Source organism: Centroberyx affinis, unplaced genomic scaffold, assembly GCF_046629955.1.
Source record: "Centroberyx affinis isolate AG114_WGS23_722 - 3 ecotype Tasmania unplaced genomic scaffold, CSIRO-AGI_Caff_v1 ptg000790l_1, whole genome shotgun sequence".
In the NCBI taxonomy this organism is placed as follows: Eukaryota; Metazoa; Chordata; class Actinopteri; order Beryciformes; family Berycidae; genus Centroberyx; species Centroberyx affinis.
The window spans coordinates 1-23306 of NW_027279397.1; the positions used below are offsets into that span (position 1 = coordinate 1).

Genomic DNA, 23306 nt, shown 5'->3' on the forward strand with positions numbered 1-23306 from the left:
CCCGTGTGATGTGTCGGTGTCTGGGAGGTGATTTAGGGGAATCAGCCTTCTAACGTTTGTCAGCTCTCTAATCTCACCTTGCGCTCATGTTTCCTCTCAAAAGAAAATCCGCTAATTAGTGGTGTCCCTCGTCTCCCTTCCGTTTGACTTGGAAAAGTGAAAGTTGCTTTGTGTGGTTTTATCCGTCGCTGTTGAGTAAAAACCTCATAACTGATTTTCAACTTTAATTTGGGTTGAGAAAATTCTCCGACCTGCTGGGCTGATGAAACCGTTTCAAAACCATTTGGACGAACTCAAAAGTGCATGGTGGCCAAGCTAAAAACAAGGCTGAAAAGATGAAAGGTTGGAGATACAAAGTTTTCACCTGACAGTATGTGTGTGTTTGCGTGTGTGTATGTTATATGTGTGTATGTTCAAGTCAACTCAATTTTCTTTGGAAACTTGTGGACAGTTTCATAACATCTCAACTTTTATTTTGGAGCTATACTTACACAGGTTTTCATCGTTGGTGCAGGCTGTCTTAACAACTATTCACTGTCAACATCTTTGCCCTGTATGTGTTTGTATGTTTCCTCTTTCATTTTGTTGTAAGTTTTATAAACCACAGCCGTATCATACCATGCTTACAAATGGCATTTTGTTTTGCAGACATCAACATGGCAGGAGAGCCCAAACCCTACAGGCCCAAGGTGGGCTCCAAGAGGCCTCTCTCCTCTCTCTACAGGTCGGTGTGCGAAAAGCACATCTCTTCTTGTACTGTATCGGCCTGATATTACTTTGCTGACCTACTTTTCCTTGCTATACTTACCTTCTGGTGGCTGCATTTACATAAACATCTGCTAAAGATACTCACTGGCAGACTGGGTACTTGTAGAGGAACAGCGAACTCCCTACCGACGCTATCAGACCCTCTTCTTGTCTGTTAGTGTTGCAGATTCATTCATTCTTGCCATTTTAGTCGGTTGTGACATGGCTGACATCATGACAGGCTAACAAAAATATAGAAAAAATACAAAATATACTAAGATTAGAGTTGTTTAGAAAACACTATTTAGAGGTTGTTTGGTTTGGATGTGAATCTGCAGTACAGTATGAGGATGTATATGTACCTTACTAGCATGTTATTTTTTCCACTTAGCCCTGTCTCTCCATGTCTATCAGTGTCTCCTGGTTCTGTATAGCTCCAGTGGTAAAGCCTGGTAGAAAATGGTGGTAAAGAGTTTGTTTCCTACTTGTTTGGGCCACCCACGCTAAAAATGTGTGCATACATTTTAACACTAACAATCTTCAGCTGTCCATCAAATGTACTGACTTTATGTACATAAACATCATAAAAAAAAAAAACAGCAATAAACTGGTCCTTTTTTTTTTGTCTTCACAGCGGGTATGAGTTTGACTATGACTACTACAGGGATGATTTCTACAGCAGGTATGCAGAAAAGATTATAATAATAATAATAATAATAACTATCTTACCAGATATTATTAATAATAATATCTGGTGTGAGTGGTGGTAAAAAATAGCATAGACAGCCTGTACTTTCTATCCCTTTCTTACTTTGCATATTGTTTTTCAAGTCCCCCTCTCCTGATATTTTGCCCTTCAGTATACACCCCCCCCCCCCCTTCTCCCCCTTAGACAGCTACTTACATAAAGACGAGTTTTGAGCGGAATAGCCCCATTTCCATCTGAGGCAAAGTAACTGCATTATCATAGGCGTAATGAATGTCATATTGGGGAGGTTTTTATTCCTCTCCATTGGGCTTACTAATGATGCTTTTATCCGTATAGGCGAGTACTGAATGTCAGATAGTCCCCCGGCTGGTCATTTACGCCAGCGAGGCAGAGAATGTGTCTTCCCTCTGACATTTTCATTGGTTTGTTTACTTCCTCTACTTTGCAGTATCCCTGAAAGTCGGATCCTTCAGCTTTGAGTCATTATTGCCATTATGGCAATTTGGTATGTCTTAGGCAATGGGGAGGAGAATTTGATTGAGTGACTACGGCGTTGTTCAATATGTACCACTGTTGTTCAGACATCTTTTACAGCGTGTCTATTGCGTGCTTCGTAAGCGCTTGTTGTTGCTGGAGCGATGAACAACAACAATGAGGGACTGCAAGAGCGATTACTGAAAAAGCACTAACTTGACGATATGCACTTTGTTGTTCAGTGCCAATAATAAAGCCAGTGATAACTCTCCCTCCCCCTTGGAAAAAGGATGTATTGCTTACTGGAATACCTTGGTAACATATTTCTAAGATTTCTCCAACTCTGCTTCTCATGTCTCTTCAGACTCTTTGAGTACCACGGTCGTGTCGTTCCCCCGACTCGGGCTGTGATCCCGATCAAACGCTCGCGGGTAGTTGTCCCGTCCACACGCAGAGCCAAATCCTCCTTTCCGGTCAGGACCTGCTCTTCCTCTTCCTCCTCCTCCTCTTCCTCCCCTCGAGCGCTCAATGCCGGCTCTTCTGTCACAGGCCCTAAACGTATGTTTCTCTTTCTCTCTTTGCTTCCTTCCGTTCTTCTATTCCACTCTTTCCTGCGTTCCTTCACTCTCATTGTTCAGATGTGCTGTGCTCACTGCTGCTTCCCATATTGTTACTACAAGACAATGCTGGGTCCCCTAAACTTTGGTTTCCATCCCTATCCCCCCCCCCCATGCCCTTTCATTGACCATGCCTCAACCACATTCAATAAGATGAACTTGGCAATTAAGTAGGGATGGGGCGATGTGCATATCTCACCATATGATTCAATACACGATATGGGCTTCACGATTCAATACAGCCATGATACAATGTAATAAATAAAAGTTCAATGGCAACAAAGTCTGACTGTGCAGAATTTTGTTTATTTCTGAAAGACACAAATCTTTCTAGCAATGACATTAGCTTGCTAGAGTGTAAACAACAATTTAAAAATGTCATTACAAAGTGCAAATAAAAAAAAATTGATGGAGAGGTTATGAAATTGTGATGGACAAGCCGGGTCATTTGTGATTACTGTAGCAAAATAAAATATAGCTAATATCACGATTCATTTTTCTGCCCCAAGATACTTCTATACTACTATATTGAATTTTGATATATCGTCCCATCCCTACAATTAAGACATGTAGTGCAGTAGCTCATGCTTGGTTCATTCTTTGTGACAAAGAAACCATAGACACAGCCACTGTAGCAATATATCCAACATAATATGTGTATAACTGATTTCCATGGCAAATATCACATTAATTATGCTTTTTAACTTTATTTATGAATGTGTGCTCGCAGTCAAGACAGACCAGCTCCTAACAATCAAAAAGGAGCTGTCACAGATCAAGACTAAGATCGACTCTCTACTGGGAAGGCTGGAGAAGATTGAGAGGCAACATCGTTCTGATGCCGGTACGATATGAAGGAGGGGAGGGGAGGGGGAAGAGAAGCTGTCTGTTGGAAGATATGCATATATACATGAGAGATAGATAGAGAGAGAGAGAGAGAGAGAGAGAGAGAGAAAGAGAGAGAATTGAAATGAGAAATGCACGCTGGGTTTCAGGAGAGCTGAGGGCAAAGTGATACAGAAAATATCAAGGATTTGTATGGTGACTTGTCTGACAGAGAGATTGCTCTATTAGCAACAATAAGATATCCAGTGAATAAATCTATTATGTTCTGTGGAATATTGAATATTGAGGTCGCTCTGTTCTGAAGTTAACCACCAATCTTTCTCTCTCTCTCTCTCTCTCTCTCTTCCCCTCTCTCTCACCCCCCCCCCCATCTCTCCCTCTTTTTCCCCAGAGATGCAGAGGAAACAGGAGGAGGCGTATGAGTGTCTCCATGGTGACGCGGCAGACCACTCTGGTGAGGAGGAAGGGGAGGGGACGGCCGAGGTGGAGGCGGGGGAGATGACGGACGGCGGCGAAGACGACTTTGAAGATGAAGGCGCCGGCAACATGGTGAGCAGGCCAAGATATTTAGAGTTTACAGGCACCAGGCTGAGTGGGGTCACTGGGTTCTGCGCTCACTCAAGTGCATGCTGGGATTATGTTTTCAGAGGGGGGCCACTGTGTGTGTGTGTGTGTGTGTGTGTGTGTGTGTGTGTGTGTCTGTGTGTGTATCCATATGTATGTCCCCCTCCTGCATTTGTAGTCTAGATGCTCTTTTTGAATTTCATAAAAGCTGCCAAGCGTGTTGTATTTTTACATTGTTAGTCTATCAGGACTAAGCATTGATTATTGCATTATTTTTGAGCTGTCAATATCTCTGGATCGTCAACACAATCCTAAATTACTAATTCTTGATGTTTTCCCATTTCTACTTAATGGTGACAGCCAGGTATGTGACATTTTAAACAAACTAAGAAGTTAACAGAATCACAAAATTATTATTTGGTTTTGATGGATCAGAAAAACATGGTACTTATTTTGCTTATTTTGCTGGCCAATTACATGAGAGTTTACCCCGCTGGTGCCTAGCAACACATCTGTGTCTATACAAGGAAGTGATGGTTATGATCTGTTTTTTCCCTTGTCATTGCAGATAGAGAACCACATATCAGATATAGACAATTGAGCAAGGTCAGTATTTAATTTTCTGCTTGAAAAGGGCATGAACTAACTAAAGGGCATGAACGAACTTTTGCACAAGGTATTCAAAGATTTATACAGGAACAAACAACCCATTGCACAATATACTCTGCATTTGATTTGGTGAATAGGAATATAGTGGAATATGAAAAATAATTCCATAATATGCCCGGCTGTGTCCAACAATTTTATAGTCTTAACAGGACCTTCTGAGGCTTTCTGAGGCTTATGTTTCCACTTTCAAGTAGAGTGAGAGAGTGAGAAACACCTATCATCATCTTCCAGTTTAATCCTCCACACTGTTCTTCTAAATGGCCTGTCATTCTCTCCGTCTCTGAGCGTAAGGAAAGGCAGCTTCTCGGCAGTTATCGCTGATGACTGTCTGAACAGCCACAGAGATAGGACTCCGTCTCATCCACACTTTCCATCAAACGACATTTAAATGTCCCCTGATTTTCCCTGTATGAACAAATAGCTATGAGATTGAATTTGCCTCTTGGCTGACATTTCCTCCCTGCTGTCCTCAAGTGCCCGATAACAGAAATATTTTTTGGCTGTGCCGAACACGATAGATCATGAAGATGATGGCAGTAATGAACTGTTTGTCCTAGGGTGGATAAACACTATATTATAGTTTTTGCAGGTAATATCATGAGCATGTGAATTCTTGCAGATACAGCACCTGGAACTGATCAAGTGCATTTTCTATAGAACATTCTAGCCAAATTGTCTATATAGGGATACTGTGAGAAAATGTCTGATAAACATAATGGAGAATTTTCACCGCAGTCTCCTTGTTGTTTCATCTCTTTTTCAAGTTGGGAATAGGAAGCCCACATGAAGTCGGGAGAACAGATACCAGCAAACCCTTCTTGATGAGGAAGGTGCATTTGAAATCAAAGGAAAAACAATGAGGGGAAAGACTGACGGCAGAGAGGAAGACTTTTTTGAACTTGTTTGTGCTTGTTTGCCTCATTAGAACATGACACTACCGATGTGTGCTCCATCAAAACGCTGGTTATCAATATTCTCCAGGCTACCGCAAGATCAGTTGCAAACAGCAATCAATTTTTTCCTTCAAATTGTTTGCCTTTCTTAAAAATAAGGACGATCTATTGTGTGCTTAATATATTATGGTTTGTATTGTGCATAGAAGATACAGTTATATGAGCAATCAGATGAACCATGAGACGCCCTCTGTTCTGCCCCAAATGTATGTTTGTTCTGTTTCTGTATTTTGAAAACTGTGGTGAGCCAGGATGCTGGCAGAGAGCTAAATATGAATGTAAGAGTAACACATTTCTTTTACACTTGACTATTATGTGATTTGCTTTGTTCGTACATCTTGCTGGAATGTATATAATTCATTCACAGGCGGTTTCCACAATGTCTCCATGTTGTATGCACATCATGTTTGTCATTTGTTATTCATGACGGTTACAAGAAAGATGCATTTTAAATTCTGTTTATGGTTATCAAATGTAAAAGAAGACTATTTTTATGACCAGCATGTTAAAAATGTGGCTATTATGTATCATTTGTATTCGTTGCATCTGTTATACAGCTATGGATGAAAACACCAACTGTTTTTGGAATAAATCAGTTCCTCCCAAAAAAAGGTTGTTGAAAATATGGCATCCCATAGCCTGTGTATATTGTATCTTTCATTTTTCACAGATGACTGAGAAAACCATACACACTTTCTTTGTGGGTCCGCCGTTCAACACAAACCTTATTTTCACTTAAGGCTTGAAAACCAATTTCACTGCAGCGGTTATGGAACAACCTTTTTATTAACCTCATTTGGCATCAGAAGTAGCACAGCAAACTATCTGACTCGCAACGATCCAAAAGTTAACTGTTGATGCAACTTCTATATACTTTATTCCTAACCGTAAACTTTAAAACATTTTGAAAACAAATGGGAACCGCAGGGTGAAAATGAAGACGCTGAATGTATTAATTCTCCACTCAGGTTTGATTACAGCAATCCTGCACATCCATCCTATGCTCTAATGCAGGGTATGAATATGCATTTATCCTCATTTTTTCATAAAATGCCCTTGAAAACTACAGCAGTGTCTGTGGCCTGTGAGAGATAAGCGGCGGCGTGGCGGCAACAGATGGCGTTTCTAATTCACTCACTTCATTAGCACCAGATCATCATTTCCACAGGTTAAGGAGGGCCACTGGCTGGGTTGCAGGTATAATTGGTTCTATCAGTCCTGGCTAGCTGCCAGTAACTACTATGATCAGTCATGCAGCTCCTCTAATATGGACAATGTTCAGTGTGTGATGAACTGAATCAATCACCGGCCTGTAGCTGCTGGAGAAATTATGAGTGTAATAGGGGTCAGGATCTTTATAATACATCTGTGATTGGCCATAGCCGAGGAAGGATGCACATCCTGCACCCAGCATTGTTTCATATAAGTCAAAGATAGATCTGATGTAAGTAGTTTTATGACTTAGATCTTATGGGAAGCAAGCATTTAAATATTTAATTCATTGCTCCATGAATAATTAGATAGTCACAAAGACCGTCTGCCTTCTATCATATCTACACTCTTCATCTTCCATGGTGAAATTGGGGATACTGTTGGACACGGACACTGTTGGCAGCACCCCAAATATTACTTTCCCCTGCATTTCCGTGGTTTCAATTTGCCATGCTCATGCTCATGCTGAAGTGTTTAAAGGCATGCATGTAGTGTGAGAAACATCACAGGTTTCTTTTCTGCAGTTTAAGCTCTACATGCAATGATCAAAGCTATGCAGTTGTGTCCAAGTGGCCATAATAATAATTCCTCATTCTGCACTGTTTTTAAAAATAAATATTTGATCCAGACTCGGAGAATGGCCACTGCAAGTAGATAGGTCCAATGCCCAAGTACTGCATAAACACTAAATGATTCACAGAGAGAGAGATAGAGAGAGAGAGAGAGAGAGAGAGAGAGAGAGAGAGAGTGTGTGTGTGTGTGTGTGTGTGTGTGTTGAGGAGGAGGGGTTACCTCCAGTACAAACTTCTACAACATAAAGTCAATATAAAGTCAAATGCATGGTGTCAACAAGGGCATTACAATCAATTTCATGTGAAAATATTTACTGAATTCGAGAGATCTGAGTGAACAATCCCTCTGGGTCTTGAGGGATTTATTAAGGATTGTGTTGGCAGTTAGAAATAGCTGAAAACATTATTGTAATGGGGTTTTGTTCTTCCTCACCCACACAAAGGACTAGAGTTAGAAAATAGAGCCAATTAATAATTTAAAAAAACAGAAAATGATTTTATGGTACTGTAAGGAATGTTTCAAAATAACTATCTGTGATCTCTATTATACACCAGAACTTGTGTGTTTTTCGGTGGAAATAAAAAGCTCCTGTTCTTGTGTGTCATCCGAGAGTTTCTGCATTTAATACATTTTCCGATTATGAAATTAAAGCAAAATTCAGTCCAGATTCAGAGGGAAGCAGCTGGTCCATGGTGTGAAAACCTGGAATCTTGGGTTTAAACCAGTATGTGCTTTAGTTTGAAGATGTTTTTTTCCCCCCTTTCTGCTCAGCTTCAAAAGAATCAATGTGAGTGGTACAAGGTCAGGAATAATAACTGACTGTTTGAATGGCTGTGCTTTGAGGATTGCAGGTCAGACAGGGGGTGTGATGGATCATCACCCCAGTGCTCACACACACACACACACACACACACACACACACACACACACACACACACACACACACACACACACACAAACACAAGTGATGACCCACATTTGACACCACAGAGCTGTTGTGAGAGATAGCTACAGGTAACAAGTGGTCCCGGCATCCTGTGGTGAGACCTTTCGATCCAAAACCCCCATGATGCAGCAGCCTGGAGACGGGGAGCCACTTTAATAACTCGACAGCAAAGGAATAGGCTAGACCAAATCTGAGGTAAACTCTCTCTTTGAGTCTTTTTGAATCTTTCTCTCTTAGTATCAAACTTAATACAGGAAATGCACAAAATGGAAAGTCCTCTTGTTGAATTAAGCCTAGGTAGTGTAACGACAAGTAGGCTACTGTACTTCTACTCAAACTTCAGTAAAAGTATCCTAATCTGTTACTTCTGAATCCAAAGGCGGTGAAATCTTTCAGGACACATAACTGTATTTCACAGCATTAATACTAGACTACAATATCATATATTGTATAGCTCTAATTTGTAATTTTATACAGTTTAATAAATAAATTAAGTAAAAAATCTCTAGTGACCTGACATGAGCCCGGATGTCCTCAGTGGGTGGAGCGAGTAAACGGGGACGGGAAGGTGCAGTTAATGACGTCATATAAACAGGAAGTGTGATGCCAGAAGCGGCGAGTTCAATTCAATAACGACAGCGGTTAAACAACAACAGACTTTATAACGAGCCCACGCCATGTAGCTTTGGTTGTTAGAAATATACTAGCCTATCCCAGACGCTGTTGTGACTGTAACTGTATTCTGAGACGGCTGTTGTGATTTGGGCTTTTGATGGGTCGGAAGGTTTTTGCCTCATTCTGGTTGGATTTTCTCCAAACTCGGTCGCTAACTTTAGCTAGTCTGCTAGGTAACTAATATGGGGATTTGTTAACACATTTACAGGAACCTTAGCTAACTGTTAACGTTAGTTCATTCCAGCCTAATAAGACAGCTATGGCGTTTTTATGTTTGTTTACGCAGGAAAGATGGCACAAGGCGACACAATCCAGCCATTAAATAGCTAACGTTAAGTTACAAGTTTGCTAACTGACGTTGGTCGTCGTTATGGCTGACAGAGAGCTGAGTCTTATTGACAAGAATATAACAAGGTAACCAGTTTTACCTTGACCTTCTCTGTTCTTACTTTATTGGGCAGTTTACTAAAAGCTTGTTGTGACACGTTACTTAAACTGTAAATGCGAAGAGAAATATTCTTTTCACTTTTATACTTCACTCATTAGATATTTGTTTCCTCTGATTTTTGATGATTTTCTTTGTCCAGAAATGTGTTATTTTGGGTCCTGTTAGGCCGTTATACACAAAGATTTGGCTACTTTTCGTGCAAGAAAATGGATCTGGGCGCTTAGGAATCAAACTGATCCGTCCTAGTGAACCTGTTGTTTACCATGTCCCACCTTGTTGCCTTGTGTCTAGTTTGCTGGAAGTCCCCCTGCGTCCCACTGTAACATCCCTAAATCTGCACTGCAATCGCATCCCGAGGATAGAGGGCCTGACCTCAGCTTGGCACCTACGGCACTTAGACCTTTCCTCCAACTGCATCTCTCAGATTGAGGCTCTTAGTTCCCTCGCATCGCTGAGGACCTTGAATTTATCCTGCAACTTAATAACCAAGGTTGAAGGTGAGCCTTTTAGTCGCTGCTTTACTCAGACAATAGATGTTTTAGCATTGTGGGTGTTCTCCAAGTCATAATTCTTCATTACCGGGTCTTGTGTTTACTCCGATATTGCTGTCACTGCTTTATGAGCCGTAGATTCACTGAGCTGTTAATGTCCCTTGCTGTACCTCAGGACTGAACGGCCTTGTGAACCTAACAAGATTAAACTTGTCCTACAATCAGATAAACAGCCTCACTGGTGAGTTGAATACTGACTGAACAAAGTTTTTTTGTTATTATTATTTTTTAACACATTAATGATATTGACTCGCATTATGTCCACAATAGGCTTGCTCTACCTCCATGGCACGGAATACAAGCTGAAGCACCTTAGTCTCCATAGCAACCACCTGGACAGCATCAACCACCTGCTGCAGTGCATGCTGGGAGTGCAAAGTTTGAGAGAGGTCACTCTGAGCCAGGATGGCATAGACAACCCTGTCTGTAGTTTGCCAGGTTGGGCATGAAAATGTTATTGTGGAATATATTTGTGACTAGTTGTTGGATTTTCACAAAATGTATTGCAGACTTTAACCATCAGTAGCTGTGTCTGTAACCCCTGTGAGCTGCTTAATATCAGCAGATTTCATCTTCTTCCCTCTCTGTTGCTTTTGATGCTTCATTTACCAGTCCACCACAAGTTAATTATTGGATTTTGCAGAATATCCAGACCATAACTCCCCAATATTGCCCCTAATGAAAGCACATAATGAAGATCAGTGATAGTCAAATGGAGAGCTAATGATAGTATTGGCTTTAGTCGATCTATGTATCTATCTAATTTCATAGCATTGGAAAGCACACAACTGGTTTGACAGCAGTCATGTAAATAACTAATAAATAATAATAATAATAAAAAATTAAGATAACCTACACACCTCCAATCCATCTTCCCATTCCACCATTGATCACTTTGCAGGAAGGAAAAGCGTACAAATTGATATGAGACATTAAGATGAGTTGAGACCAGTCCCATGTTTTGGGTAGCCATTGTGAAGAACTCACACAGTTCAAGGTCAGTTTTTACTAATGTGTGTGTGTGTGTGTGTGTGTGTGTGTGTTGCGTTGCTCCAGGTTACAGGGAGGTTGTTATGCAGTCGTTACCACAGATCTCTGTTCTGGATGGCTTGGACCGGCTGGGAAATCCAGCAGCTCTGGGAGAGGACAGTCCTGGTGACATCCCGGGTCTGGAGGACTATGTGGACTTCCTGCTCTCCTCAGACACGAGTGTCAATGAAGTGGTAAATCTTGGTGCCAGTCTTTTGTTGTAAAAAATAAGTATGCATTACAGTAGCTTTATTCCAGTGTATTAACCTATTGAAAGGTATAATTACACAATAATACTGTGTTAGTCCTTAATGAAAATCTCCCTAATGCATAATATGCTAGTTTGTAATGACACTGTAAATGTTTGTACACTTAGAGCAATATCTATTAATGACATATTTGTTTAACTGCTAACACAGTATTTATAGCTGGTTGTTAGTCAAATTGTGATGGACTGGATCCGAAATTCTGAATGGAAATGACACAGTTTAGAAAAAAAATGAATCTGTATCGCAAACATTTTTGATAAAGAAGTTTTGTGCTAAATAACAATGGAAATGTATTTGTTGAATATATTATGTAGAGTGCAGACCTTCCAGTTTTCTAGTGGATGTTTTTTCTGACATAGCTACATTCTACATTCTATTTTTTCACTTCAACTCAGCCGGTGGAAATCCACCTTATGTGTATTTTACGTTTTGCAACATTTCAGAAGTTCTCGTAAAATTCGCTTGACAGTTGGATGGATACATATCTGTTATGTACTTACAATACTTCTCCATAGGTTAATACACAGGTTCATGGACTGGGGCAAAGCCCTTGTAAAGTGTTACTGTATGTTGTTTGAGGCTGACAAGGGCCAGAAAGTAAGACATGTATTTTATTTTATTTGATTCAGGTTTCTTTGTGCCATCAAACCAACTGACCTGTTGACTTTTCCCACCAAACTAAAACCCAAAGTATTAGAAATGTGTTGTGGCAAATTGTAAAATCATGATGGGGGGCTTGAAGGAGAAGAGTTGTGTTGTGGGAGGACAATGTAACCCCCAAATCCTCAGCAGAGTTGTTCACTGGCAAGACTGTGGTTCTACTTGGCAGATACCGGTTTTGAATATTGCTGTGGGTGTGCTAGTATCCGTCACTCCTCTTGCAGCCTGAGTCTGTTGTTTTAAATAACTGGGTTTCCACCAGTCATGGAATTTGTGGAATATCTTGTAATTTTGTGAGGTGTATTCCAGACAGGGAAAGTCAGGAAATTTGATATTTTTTCTGGGGAAGTCAGGGAATGTCACAAATGGGTCATTTTACAGGATTATACCAGTGTATTTTATAACTTGTCACACACATTCATTGCATTAGAAGGCAGTTTTCAGCTGTTCTCCTCTACAGTCTGGCAGAAACCAGACTGTTTACCCCTTTACAACTTTTATGAGCTGAAAAACATTATTAACAAGCCAGGAAGGAATCACACTCTGACTTAAGTTATGGAAAATCATGAAAAGTAATGCAGTTTTTCATCACGGCCACAGTGGGAACCCTGAAATGTTTTTAGCCAAATGCAAAAAGCAGATTTAGTTTCCATTGCAGGCTGGACGGGACGGCCCTCTCACCACACCCCGCATAGACGAGATGCTGACCCAGTTTCATCAGCGGATCGGCTCTGAAGAAATCACAGATCCAGTCACGCGTCCAGATCGCCAGCGCTTCCAGCTGGGTCGGGCCACCGATGCTGATCCATCACACCCTGCTAATGAACAACGCATCAGGAAACTGGAGCACCAGGTGTCGCAGCTGTTCCAGCAGGTGTTTTTTTTTTAACTGTTAAATCCACCTTATAAATCCCGATAATAAGCATTGTGTGAGGTAGAGGTGCCGATACCAATTTATCAGAACCACTCCGAACACCAAGTCAAGTACTGCTCAGTTTACAGAGTATTCATGCCGTCTAGTATTGGCCTCTTATAAAATAATTGCAGGAGCAAGTGCATCAATTGTGTGTATTCATTTAAACAAATCATGCTCTGGCCATTGTATAACGATCTTAAATCAAATAAAGAAATAAATGATAATAATGAAATGGAGGATGGGCCGCAGAACAGACTAGAAGATGTAGCTTCTCTCTTTTTTTCCCCCTGCATCGATTGAACAAGGCTTATTGATGGACTCTCAAAAGCAGCTTTTTCACCAAAGGTTAACAGATAAAGAAAAGTGTGGTAGGTTATGCCTGATGAAACAGAATGGTATCCAGCCTGCATAGCCAACACTCCTCTGTTAAACAATAGGTGCTATGCCTATAAACTTCACAAATAGCAATATGTCAGCATTTTAACATATCAGGATTTATATTGTGCCAAGACGTGTCTCATTTAAGTAAAGATATTGGGACAGTTTAATTTGCCGATCAGAGTATGCGTACTTGGGAACTGGATCCCGATCCTGATACTGCAGATATTATCAGCGAACCTTTCGTTTTAAGTCCTTATTATTCTAATTAAATTTACAAGTCTTTGCTAAGTGTCTCATTTTGCGTTGCTGCTGTGACATTTGAATGTCCCCTGGTAAATCTGTCTTACTCATCTATTGTTTCGTTTTTACTCATCCAAACCAGTAGACTATTGAATATTTGATTATAAATGAATATTTCTGCAATATTTACCCAGGCCCCTGCAGGGGACGTCTCCAGTAGCTCCGCCCCCTCCGTGGTGACGGTACGGAAGGCCAAGAGGGACACGGACCGCACCTCAGAGAGCGAGTGTGACAGTGGGAAGGAAAACAGGAGGCGCACCAGGATCCCAACACATCGTAGCAGCACCGCAACAATGAGGAGAACCACCAAGGAGACCAAGGGCAGGAGATCAGACAGGTGAATTCTGCGCCGGCATAACTCTCCACCTGACAAAGACTCGGCTGTCAGTTTAACTACTGTCTGGCGATGCTAGAATAATTTGATGAACAATCACATTTAAATAATGATAATGAGATTCATACAATTACCCAAGTTTGCTGACGCAGTAATGTTTACAATATAGTAATTGGCAAACTCTGTGTTCTTAATAATCAAACACAATATGCAGCAGTGGACACTTCCGTGTTTATCATGCATCAACCTAACCAGGTATCTTGATGATGGAGCAAATCCTTTTACCTTATAGAAGGAAGTGGGTGATAAATTTTCTTCTCTGAACGATGTTGTAAACTCTCCTCCTCTCTGTTAGAAATTACAGCTGTCATCCTGCTCCCATGATTAACGATTGTGCCGCTCTGGTCTACCCCCTCATCTTACTTCATCAGCGTCTTATGACATGTGCTTAGGATTCAGTAATTTAACTTTAGTAAGCTCCCAACTGTCCTCATCAAAAGCAAGGTGATGTTAAGATATTAGCTCAAAATTCAATTCAAAGTTGCTCAAACTTTGTGTACCTATAAAAGTGAGTAAGTCATCAGCTTTGACCTTTATCGAGCCAGACGTTAGCTGGAGGGTTGTTTATGATCAATTTTACAGCTGGTTCAATACCTGTGATTTGTTTTATGTGCAGCGATCAGGAGAATCATAAGCAGAAGAGTTCAAAGTGTGCTGCGGGGCCCAGGAGGAAGGCGGAGGGCCCGGGGCGTGTAGACCCAGCGGGACCAGCGAGGAGGGGTCCCGTCAGAGCCGGCAGGGCCTCCGGGGAGGGGAGCACCAAGCCCACCGTGGAGGAGGAAACCTACAGGGTACGGGCTGGATAGGTCAGCTGCAGACTGACTTACTGCAGCCACGTGTATTGAATTCATGTTATGTTAAAAACAACGAAGTATATGACTGTACAAGAGTGGAGTGGACAAGCATACTTTTATTTGTGTCTTTACCAAATTTGTGTGTGTGTGTGTGTGTGTGCGGTCCAGACAATTGTGGAGGAGCGTGACCAGGAGAGGGAGAGGCGTTGGAAGGCCGAGCAGGCTGTGAGGAAGCTCACGGAGCAGCTGAAGTGCCTGCAGACGAAGGCCACTGAGGAAAAAGACCTTCAGAGCATGGCCCTTCACACCACAGACAGGTAACAGGACAGACAAATGGGGACACACACACACACACACAGAGGCATACACACAAAACGCTCGCACACAGCGCACAGGACAGATGTAATACAATAGCGCTGAAGCAGACACCACGAGGAAAAAGGATATCATTGAACTCGTCTCTGTGGATTTTAGTTGTCAACTGCATAATGGATTCTCATCCATTTCTATCCTCTTCATCCTTTGTATTGTCTCTCATGAGAGTTAGGCCTGCTGCCTGTCTCATTCTTGAACAATGAATACCCATCCCACCATTAAAATTCCTCACCATCATTGTCGCAAAGCCTCTTAAAATCAGGCATACATATTGGCTCCATTACCCAGAAACTCTGAAGTACGCCTGCAGTTGTCTGTGGTAATAGAGCTACTTAGCATAAAGAAGATCATTAACCTGCTCACCCAGCCTGCTTATATACCTTATTTTTAAATTGCAGAGGGTATAATTATCTGTAATTAAATATCCCCGTCTCTCTCCCCACACATGTAAGACCATTCGGTTGCACAGATAGAGCCGGAGAGCCAGGTGTAGCTGCAGTATCTCCTGCACTGTCCTTGCTCGCACTGCCCGCTGCTCAGATAAATCAGCATTATGATCGTAATTAGAGGCATGGTGACAGGCATATGTCAGCAGTGTCACGTGAATCAATCTTAACTGTCACTTTGGCTGCAGCTTTCTAATGACTCTTAACGGGGTTGCTACTGTTGACTACCTCTCTCATCAGGAGACAGATTACAGAGAAATGACTCATGGGAAATTGAAGAAGGGAACTATATGAGGTGGTCCTAGACATGCAGTTTTGTTTTTGCATGTCTTAGTTGTAGGCGCCCTCAATTTTCCCAGCTTGCCTCCATTCTGTGCTCTCCTGTCTTTCACTCTTCACTGCACTCTGCCCTTTTGCATAATAATTTTTTGCTATCTCCATTTTCCACCGTATTTACATTCTCTGTTCCTTGAGATTAGATTTCCATTATGCTTTACCGTCAGATTTCTCCAATTTCACAGGTCATCATCCTTTTAACATTTGGAAATAAAACAAAATACACAGAGGACAAATAGTTGCAGTGCAAAATTGCCACTAGTTGGCTCCACATAAATACACATTTCCATATAAATACAAATGTCCTACTCCTGCTGTTCCTCCACGCTCCTACCCTTCTTTCCCCCTTCCAGACTGAAAGAGTTGTTGCTAAAGGAGCGATCCGGGCGGTCTGACCTGCAGACCCATGTTGAGGAGCTGGAGGGGAGGTGCCAGTCACTGGCCCAGCAGCTGGAGCAGGCCCGCAGCAGCGAGGACCAACACAAGAGTGCACTGCGCAGCCTGGAGGACGGCATCTCTCATGGAGAGGCACTCAGGGCTCGCCAGCAGGCTGAGGAGGTAGCTAGTTTAGTAGCACTAAGGACTCTTAAATCGTTACCATTAGAGCTGAACACTTAATTGAAAAACAAATTGAAATCGCAATATGAACTTCTGCATTTTCCAAATAGCTCTGGCCGCAACTAATTGCTTAAGAGAGAAGGGTGTCCAAAATGCATTTGAACTCAAATAAAACACTGAACTCAACCGGCCTATATTTGGGACAGGCGTCAATATCTTTCAGCCCTAGTTACTATACGAGCATCTCTGCCTACATAGGTAGTTTATTTAGACTCATATAGACGTAGATCTATCATGGTGTTTCTGTTCCAACCTATTACTTACCACTGAACATCTTAACTCCCTTGCATGGGATTTAAAAAAAGCTTTAGGCCAGTGCTGTAAAAGGAATATCAAGGGAGCAGTGTTCATCATGCCAGCACTGTGGTTCAGTGATTCAGCCTGGGGAGTGAAAAAATGCAGACATAGGAAAGAATTCAGCAGAGAGGGTCATTCAGGTTCAACCATCAGCATGAAGCATAATTGGGCTCATTGGTGGCAGCCTTGGACACAACATGTGCTGACTTTGTTCAGATGAAGCGGTACCAGGAGCTGGAGAACAGGGCAGCAGCTCTGAAGAGAGAGCTGGACATCCAGAGAGCTTCACTTCGCCAGCACAAAGACAAGCTGCAGCAGCTGCATGAGCTGCTGGCATCCAGGGAACAAGAGCACAGGTGACTTGGGTTTTATTTAGGGCTGCAACTAACGATTGTTTCATTATCGATTAACCTATCGATTATGTTTTCAATTAATCAATTAATAATTGAGTCTATAAAATGTCAAAAATAATGACAAATGCCCATCACAAATTACCAGAGCTTTCATTTTATGATTTGAAACAGAGCAACAAAACGCAAATCTCCAAGCAAATCTCAGAATTTATTTAAGGTATTTTTATTTGATAAATGACTAAATCAATCAACAGAAAATGCATTGATTATAATTGTGATAATTGATTAAACAACTAATCGATTAGTTTTATTATGAAGCACTGAAAGAACACTCATTCATTGCTCAGTATTTTAAAAAAAACCCCACATGATCTCATCCTCTAAAATTGTACTACCTGTAAACTAAGGACTCAGATAGCTAATAACTTTACTACATTTAATATTCAGTAGTGAATATTAATCTCATGTTGATTATGTCAGTGTCACATTTGTCACATTTTGGAATTAAACTCATCATTGGAAGACAGACTTAGACCCCACTCTATTTTTATTCTATTTTTCCTGGCTGTGGATCCTGGCTGTGTTAATGGTTAAACAGGTGAATGCCCCATCCCATCCTTACTAGCAATGCGTTGTTTCACAGAAAAGAGCTGGAGTTGCGGCTGCTGCCCGGTGGGGCGGATTTCCGCGAGGCAGTGGCAAAAGAGGTTACGTCGGTGGGACAGAGACATGCCCAGAGGGAGGCGGAGCTTGAGGAGAGACTGGCAGAGGGCAGGAAGCAGTACGCCGCCCTGGAGGACGAGTTTCGCATGGCGCTAACCATCGAGGCTTCTCGCTTCTCTGAGGTCTGGCCAGAGGGGGACGCCGGCTGTACAGATGGCGTGTAGATACTGAGGCGGTGTCCTCTCAACATTTACTCTATATTCTCTCTGCGTTCCAGCTGAGAAATTATTATTGTGTCCAATAAAAAGTGAAAGGTTTGAACTGGAATTGACCCCAATCTAGGTAGGCGTAGTTTTTTTTTATCTGCCTGATGGTGACGGCTGAGATTGAACTAGGATAATTTCACTCTGGATAAGTAGTCTGTCATTGCCACAGGAAGCAAGCGATATAAAAGGACTGAATTTGAATCAATCTGTACTTCCTCGTTATGGTTACAGATTTCATTCGCCCGCTGCAGGAAGTGTAATCTTATTTTTGATTGCTAATGCCTGGGCAATTTGCTACTTTAATTCTGTAACTTTTTAACCTTTGGCAAAGTCTGAAGGAGATACAGATTGCCAGTCAAATCCACATCCATGGGAACCTTTAAAAGATTGCTTTCTGTAAATCTGTTACGTAGGTTGTCCATCTGACAACCTACTCTGTCAGACCTCAAACTTGACATTGATTGATGAAATTGTCAAGTCAGGTAACACTTGGACCAAAGTCCTTCACTCATTTTTTAACTCCTAGATTTCCCTCTGACATTAAATCCGCCCCCCCTCCCCTCTGCTTCTGTAGGTGAAGGAAGTGTGTGATCAACTGAGTGCAGAGCTGTCGGAGCTCAAGGCGGCCCTCGCCCAGTCCCAGCAGAGGGAGAAGAAATCAGGCTCTCTGGTGCAGGAGCTCACAGCCATGGTCAAAGAACAGAAGAACCGCATCACTGATCTCATCAAAGCCAAGAGAGACGCTGTCGCTGATCTGAAGGTACAGCAACAAAGTAACACGGGGCGAGATCTGTCATCATTTTTCTGTGGCACTCCAAGTTAAATTTATAGCAAGTTATTTGATCAGGCTCGGAAAATCACTTTAGAAGGTGGTGCAGATAGAGTAGAGGTTATTGGTTCTGGGCATCAGTCAGTGCCTTTTCAATACTGTTGAGTATGAGCCTCTGGGAGATTGAAACGGCAGCCTTTGAGACATCATGAATACTGAATGGTCCAGCTGCCTTTCCATCTGTCAGCCTTGACATCAGTTGATCTTTATTCCTGTCTTACTGTCTGTCCGTCTGCCAGGGTCGTCTGCATTCCCTAGAAGCAGAGGCGGAGCAGGACCGGCGTCTCAGCCTGCAGCTTGAGTTGCTGAAAAAGGACAAGGCACGACTTCTGTCTCAGCTCACAGCCCAGGAGTCGGTGATAGACGGGCTCAGGGCAGAGAGGAGGATCTGGGGCCAGGAGCTTGCTCAGCAAGGTGGGAGGAGGGCATAAGGACACTTGTTGTCCAGTGGTGTAGCTCATACCCAATCCGTTGTGTGGCTGCTTTGGATGAATATCACAGTGCATAGTAACGCACACTTGCAGCCAGTATTAGTTACTTGTCGAGACACAATACTTCAGGGCTTCCCTTGAGTCCCTCTTTACTCTATTATGCATTGGCCAGGTGGATGCTACATATTGGCCATGGGCAAAGAGAGTAACCTCTAAGTAATTCAGATATACTCCAAGCAGAGCAAACATGTTGGAGATTCTACTTCAGCAACAGTATGGAAGGAGCAGCAGCTGTGTGCCTTAGTAAGCGCTGAGGTTTTGTGTCTTAGCTAGTAAGTAAAGATTGCCATCTAGTGGTTATTTGGGACATACACACACACTTGGATGTTATATACCGTCTTGAGAGACATAATGTAATTCACGTTTTCATTCGTATCTTTTTGGTAGGAGTGTCTTTAGCTCAGGACCGTGGTCGCCTGGAGGCCAGGATAGAGGTGCTGGGCACTGAGCTGGAGACGCAGAAGAAACACAACGAGAGGGACAACGACGCCCTCAGAATTAAAGCCAAAATCATCGATGACCAGACAGAGACCATCCGGAAACTCAAAGAGGTTAGAAGGATACTTTGATTAATAAAGTGAAAGGGTTGTCGACTGTCAAAAAAAGCAGTGTACCGTGAAGTTGTTTTGATATTTTCCTGTCTCTTTTCTGTCACTGACTTTGTAACACTCACTGTTCCTTTACACATACCAATTCATCTTTTTCTCTTTTCCCATCAACTTCTCTCTCCCACTTGTGACTCCATTACTGTCAGCTAACATTTACCCTGAAGCAACCTGAGCGCTCAACACCTCTTCAGTTGTTCAGGCTATATAGAAACATCTGACTAGTTTTGTACTGTAATTAGTTTCTCTCAAGGCACTTGTCACTTTCTTAACTTTTATGGTTCTTTATTTTAAATTATTAACCAGCTGTGTTTGATTTATGTATTTTACTACTGTATATTATAATGAGTATTGTATAGGGGGTTCAGTGTTTACATGTACCTAACTGTCTTGTATCCTGTTTTTATCCTGAGACACACTTTGGTCACAGCAATAAATTATTGACGAATTGAATAATGCATAATTCCCTGTCTCTTCCCTTTTGCGCCTGTCTCCCTCCTCCCACATCTCCTCTTCCTCCCGCTCCTCCCTGCTCCCCAGGCCTTGCAGGAGCGTGACGAGCAGATCCGGAGGCAGCGTGAGGAGGCGGTCCAGGTCCAGAAGAGGTTCCAGCAACAGCTTGACGAGGAGACGGCGCCGCTGGCTGAGCTCAGGGAGCGGCTGGAGCAGCTCAGCCTGCGCAAGGAGGAGTTGAAACAGCAGCTGGAGGACAGGGAGGTGGAGCTTGAGGAGGTCAAAGGAGTTTACAGGCAAGGCTGCCATCACACATAGACACATACACAGAGTACAATAAAGCAACTTGTCTCATGTGATGTAATCTAAACACTGTACACCGCTGTCATCTGAGTTCAGGGGACTGAGACTCTGAACAAACACACAGGGTATCACTCACTCACACTCATTCTCTCTCATTCAGTCAGTCATCCATTCCCTCTTATTAAAGACTTCCTGAAACGGCATCTTTACTTCCTTGATTTGATGTATTTCCTGGTCAAACAGGATGTTGGGGCAGGACATAATGCAGTGATGGATCATTCAAAAGTCTAAACCAATGGAATCAGGGAGTCGGGGAGAGAAAGGCAGTTTTATTTGATGAGAGGGGTGGATGGGCTCGATTGTTCAAAAAACTGTGATGGCTTTATTGGTTGGAAATTTCTATTTACGTTTACTGGTGCAGCATGAGGTCACCATTAAAGATATACTGTTTTCAAGGAAGTAAAGGTAATAGGAGTTCACTTCATGGGGGCTTTAAGGCTGTGATCACATGATGGGACGCTCTTTTGAACACTGCTGTGCCTGTTTCAAGTTATTTATTTCGATGATTTGGTCGTGGCAGGAGCTTGTCTCCTCCAGTCTATGTCACTAGTGTTTTGGGATGCTGCCCTGGGCGCTCCCAAGTTGAAAATGTCTGAACTTTAGCTGCGCCGTGCATTACGTCAGTGTAAACAATGTCAAACTACTCCTCTGTCAGGCGAAAATAGCTCTTGAAAATGGGCACTCTCTAGCTGTTGGACAAGATAATAAAACTCTGTGCTCTATTCTCCCCAGGAGGATGTCATGTACCCACGTTTCGAAACTGACTTATTTTGTCTTGTTGCGTTTTTCTTTTCATTATCCCTTCTGTTGCTTCAGGTTATGAATGATGTAACGATCCTTCTCTCTCTACATCCTGTCTCATCACGGCCAAACCTCTTACTCTCTCCTTTATGCTCAAACTTGCACTTATTCTGACCAATTTTCATCACCACCCGTCTGTTCTGTTTCCTCTCAGCGCTTCCAATAAGAAGTGGCAGGAGAAGGCAGACCTGCTGACCCGGCTGGAGAGCCAGGTGAAGCGCATGAAGGAGAACTTTGACTCGAAGGAACGCTCGCTGCTGGAGGAACGGGAAAAAGCAACAGAAGCACACAAGTACGCTGCGGTATCAAAGGAGGGCGAAACCCGCTTCGAGAATCCCTATCTGTAATTCCTTCTAGGACGGTCTGATCAAAATTTATGAACCCGAACAAGAAATCCAGGAATCAAACTTGCAGTGTCATTACATATGAAGTCTGGGGCCACTCCGCCGAGAATAAAGAGACTCGTTCCTGTCCACAAATAATGATTAGACTGTCTCAGAACATAGAAATAATATATAAATGTGTAAATTCGGCGGTGTTCCCTTTGAAACAAGAGGTGTGCTATGGGTAATGTCATTTTAAATCAAGTCGTAGATATGCTTACACTGCCAGAGTTAGTGGTTCAGTTCTCGCTGGGGCCGTCCAAGCTAAAAAATGTATAAAGTCATGGTGCTGTAAGGCAGTCTGGACAGCATCTACCCAAAAGGCTTACCTTATGTTACCTTGTGTTTTATCTGTTGCCGTGCGTCATCCAGAGCCGCAGTAGAGAAGTTGCACTGTGTGGACGATGCGTTTCGGCGGCAACTTGAGTCCGTCCAGGCGGCTCATCAAGCTGAGCTCCTGCGACTGGCCAATGACAAGCAGAAGCAGACAGAGCAAGCCAATCAGAAGGTAGAATATTGCTTCACCTCACTGATGATACAGTTGGATTTATAATACATTCTGAATAATTAAACTACATGTTGTCGCTGAAAAATTGTTGCACTCTTGACAATGCAGGCCATTACGATTTAAGAGGTGAAACTCATTTGTTTGCTGCAGTTGAGATTTGTGTGTGTGTGTGTGTGTGTGTGTGTGTGTGTCTGTCTCAGGTATTTCAGGTGGAGGAGGAGATGCGTCAGCTCCTGGAAGAGACAGAAACCAACAAGAGAATCATGGAAGAGAAAATGAACCGTCTCACCAGTGTACTGAAAGACTTTTAACACCAGAAATTACTTGTTTGCCACTATGAAAGGTCCACAGTTCCATTTTTAATGAGCTTTTATAGAGGAAAAATTAATTTGTGAATTTGTTAATAAGCTTTGAAAGATAGTTGTATTTTTTTTTTTATACAAGTCCATTTTCCAGCCAATTTTATATATTTATGTTAAGTTATTATATGTGTGTTTTAGCATATCATGATTTTATCCAATAAAATCTCTCTGAAAACATTTTTGGCTCCCTTTTTTGTTACAGTCATTAGATTGCAGTTATGACAGGAATGAATTCAGTGTGTTTGCCCAAAGTCAACATCTGAAAAGTTTGCAGTGGAAACACAGAGACCGAACAGTTGAATCTTTGGGTGTAAGTAAAGATTTTCTGCACACCGGTTTGGTTGGAAAGTAAATATGTACAAAGTTTAATTTTAATTTGATTTAATTTTTGAAGATACCTGGGAACAGAGACTGAACGATTTAATCTCAG

The 23306-nt window shown here is 42.1% G+C and overlaps 2 protein-coding genes across 4 annotated transcripts; both read left to right on the forward strand.

Moving 5' to 3' along the window:
- The first annotated feature begins 629 nt into the window (after positions 1-629).
- LOC139644803 (RNA-binding Raly-like protein) lies at positions 630-4558 on the forward strand. The gene is made up of 6 exons (XM_071520296.1): positions 630-724; positions 1382-1429; positions 2295-2488; positions 3278-3391; positions 3785-3942; positions 4526-4558. The coding sequence occupies exons 1-6, from the start codon at positions 630-632 to the stop codon at positions 4556-4558; spliced, it is 642 nt and encodes a 213-aa protein (XP_071376397.1).
- Positions 4559-8943: 4385 nt separating this feature from the next.
- On the forward strand, positions 8944-22965 carry lrrcc1 (leucine rich repeat and coiled-coil centrosomal protein 1). Of its 3 annotated transcripts, XM_071520298.1 has the most exons (20): positions 8944-9158; positions 9272-9399; positions 9725-9930; positions 10100-10165; positions 10255-10422; positions 11041-11207; positions 12601-12816; positions 13674-13876; positions 14550-14724; positions 14896-15044; positions 16238-16442; positions 17016-17155; positions 17796-17997; positions 18656-18841; positions 19150-19324; positions 19789-19952; positions 20547-20755; positions 21778-21915; positions 22379-22514; positions 22715-22965. In XM_071520298.1, exons 2-20 carry the CDS (start codon positions 9356-9358, stop codon positions 22823-22825), a joined length of 3060 nt encoding a protein of 1019 aa, XP_071376399.1. In that variant the 5' UTR covers positions 8944-9158; positions 9272-9355; the 3' UTR covers positions 22826-22965. The 3 variants fall into 3 exon arrangements, with proteins under 3 accessions (XP_071376399.1, XP_071376398.1, XP_071376400.1); XM_071520297.1 differs by having other exon boundaries at positions 8944-9399; XM_071520299.1 differs by having other exon boundaries at positions 8944-9399; positions 11041-11204.
- The last annotated feature ends 341 nt before the right edge of the window (positions 22966-23306 follow it).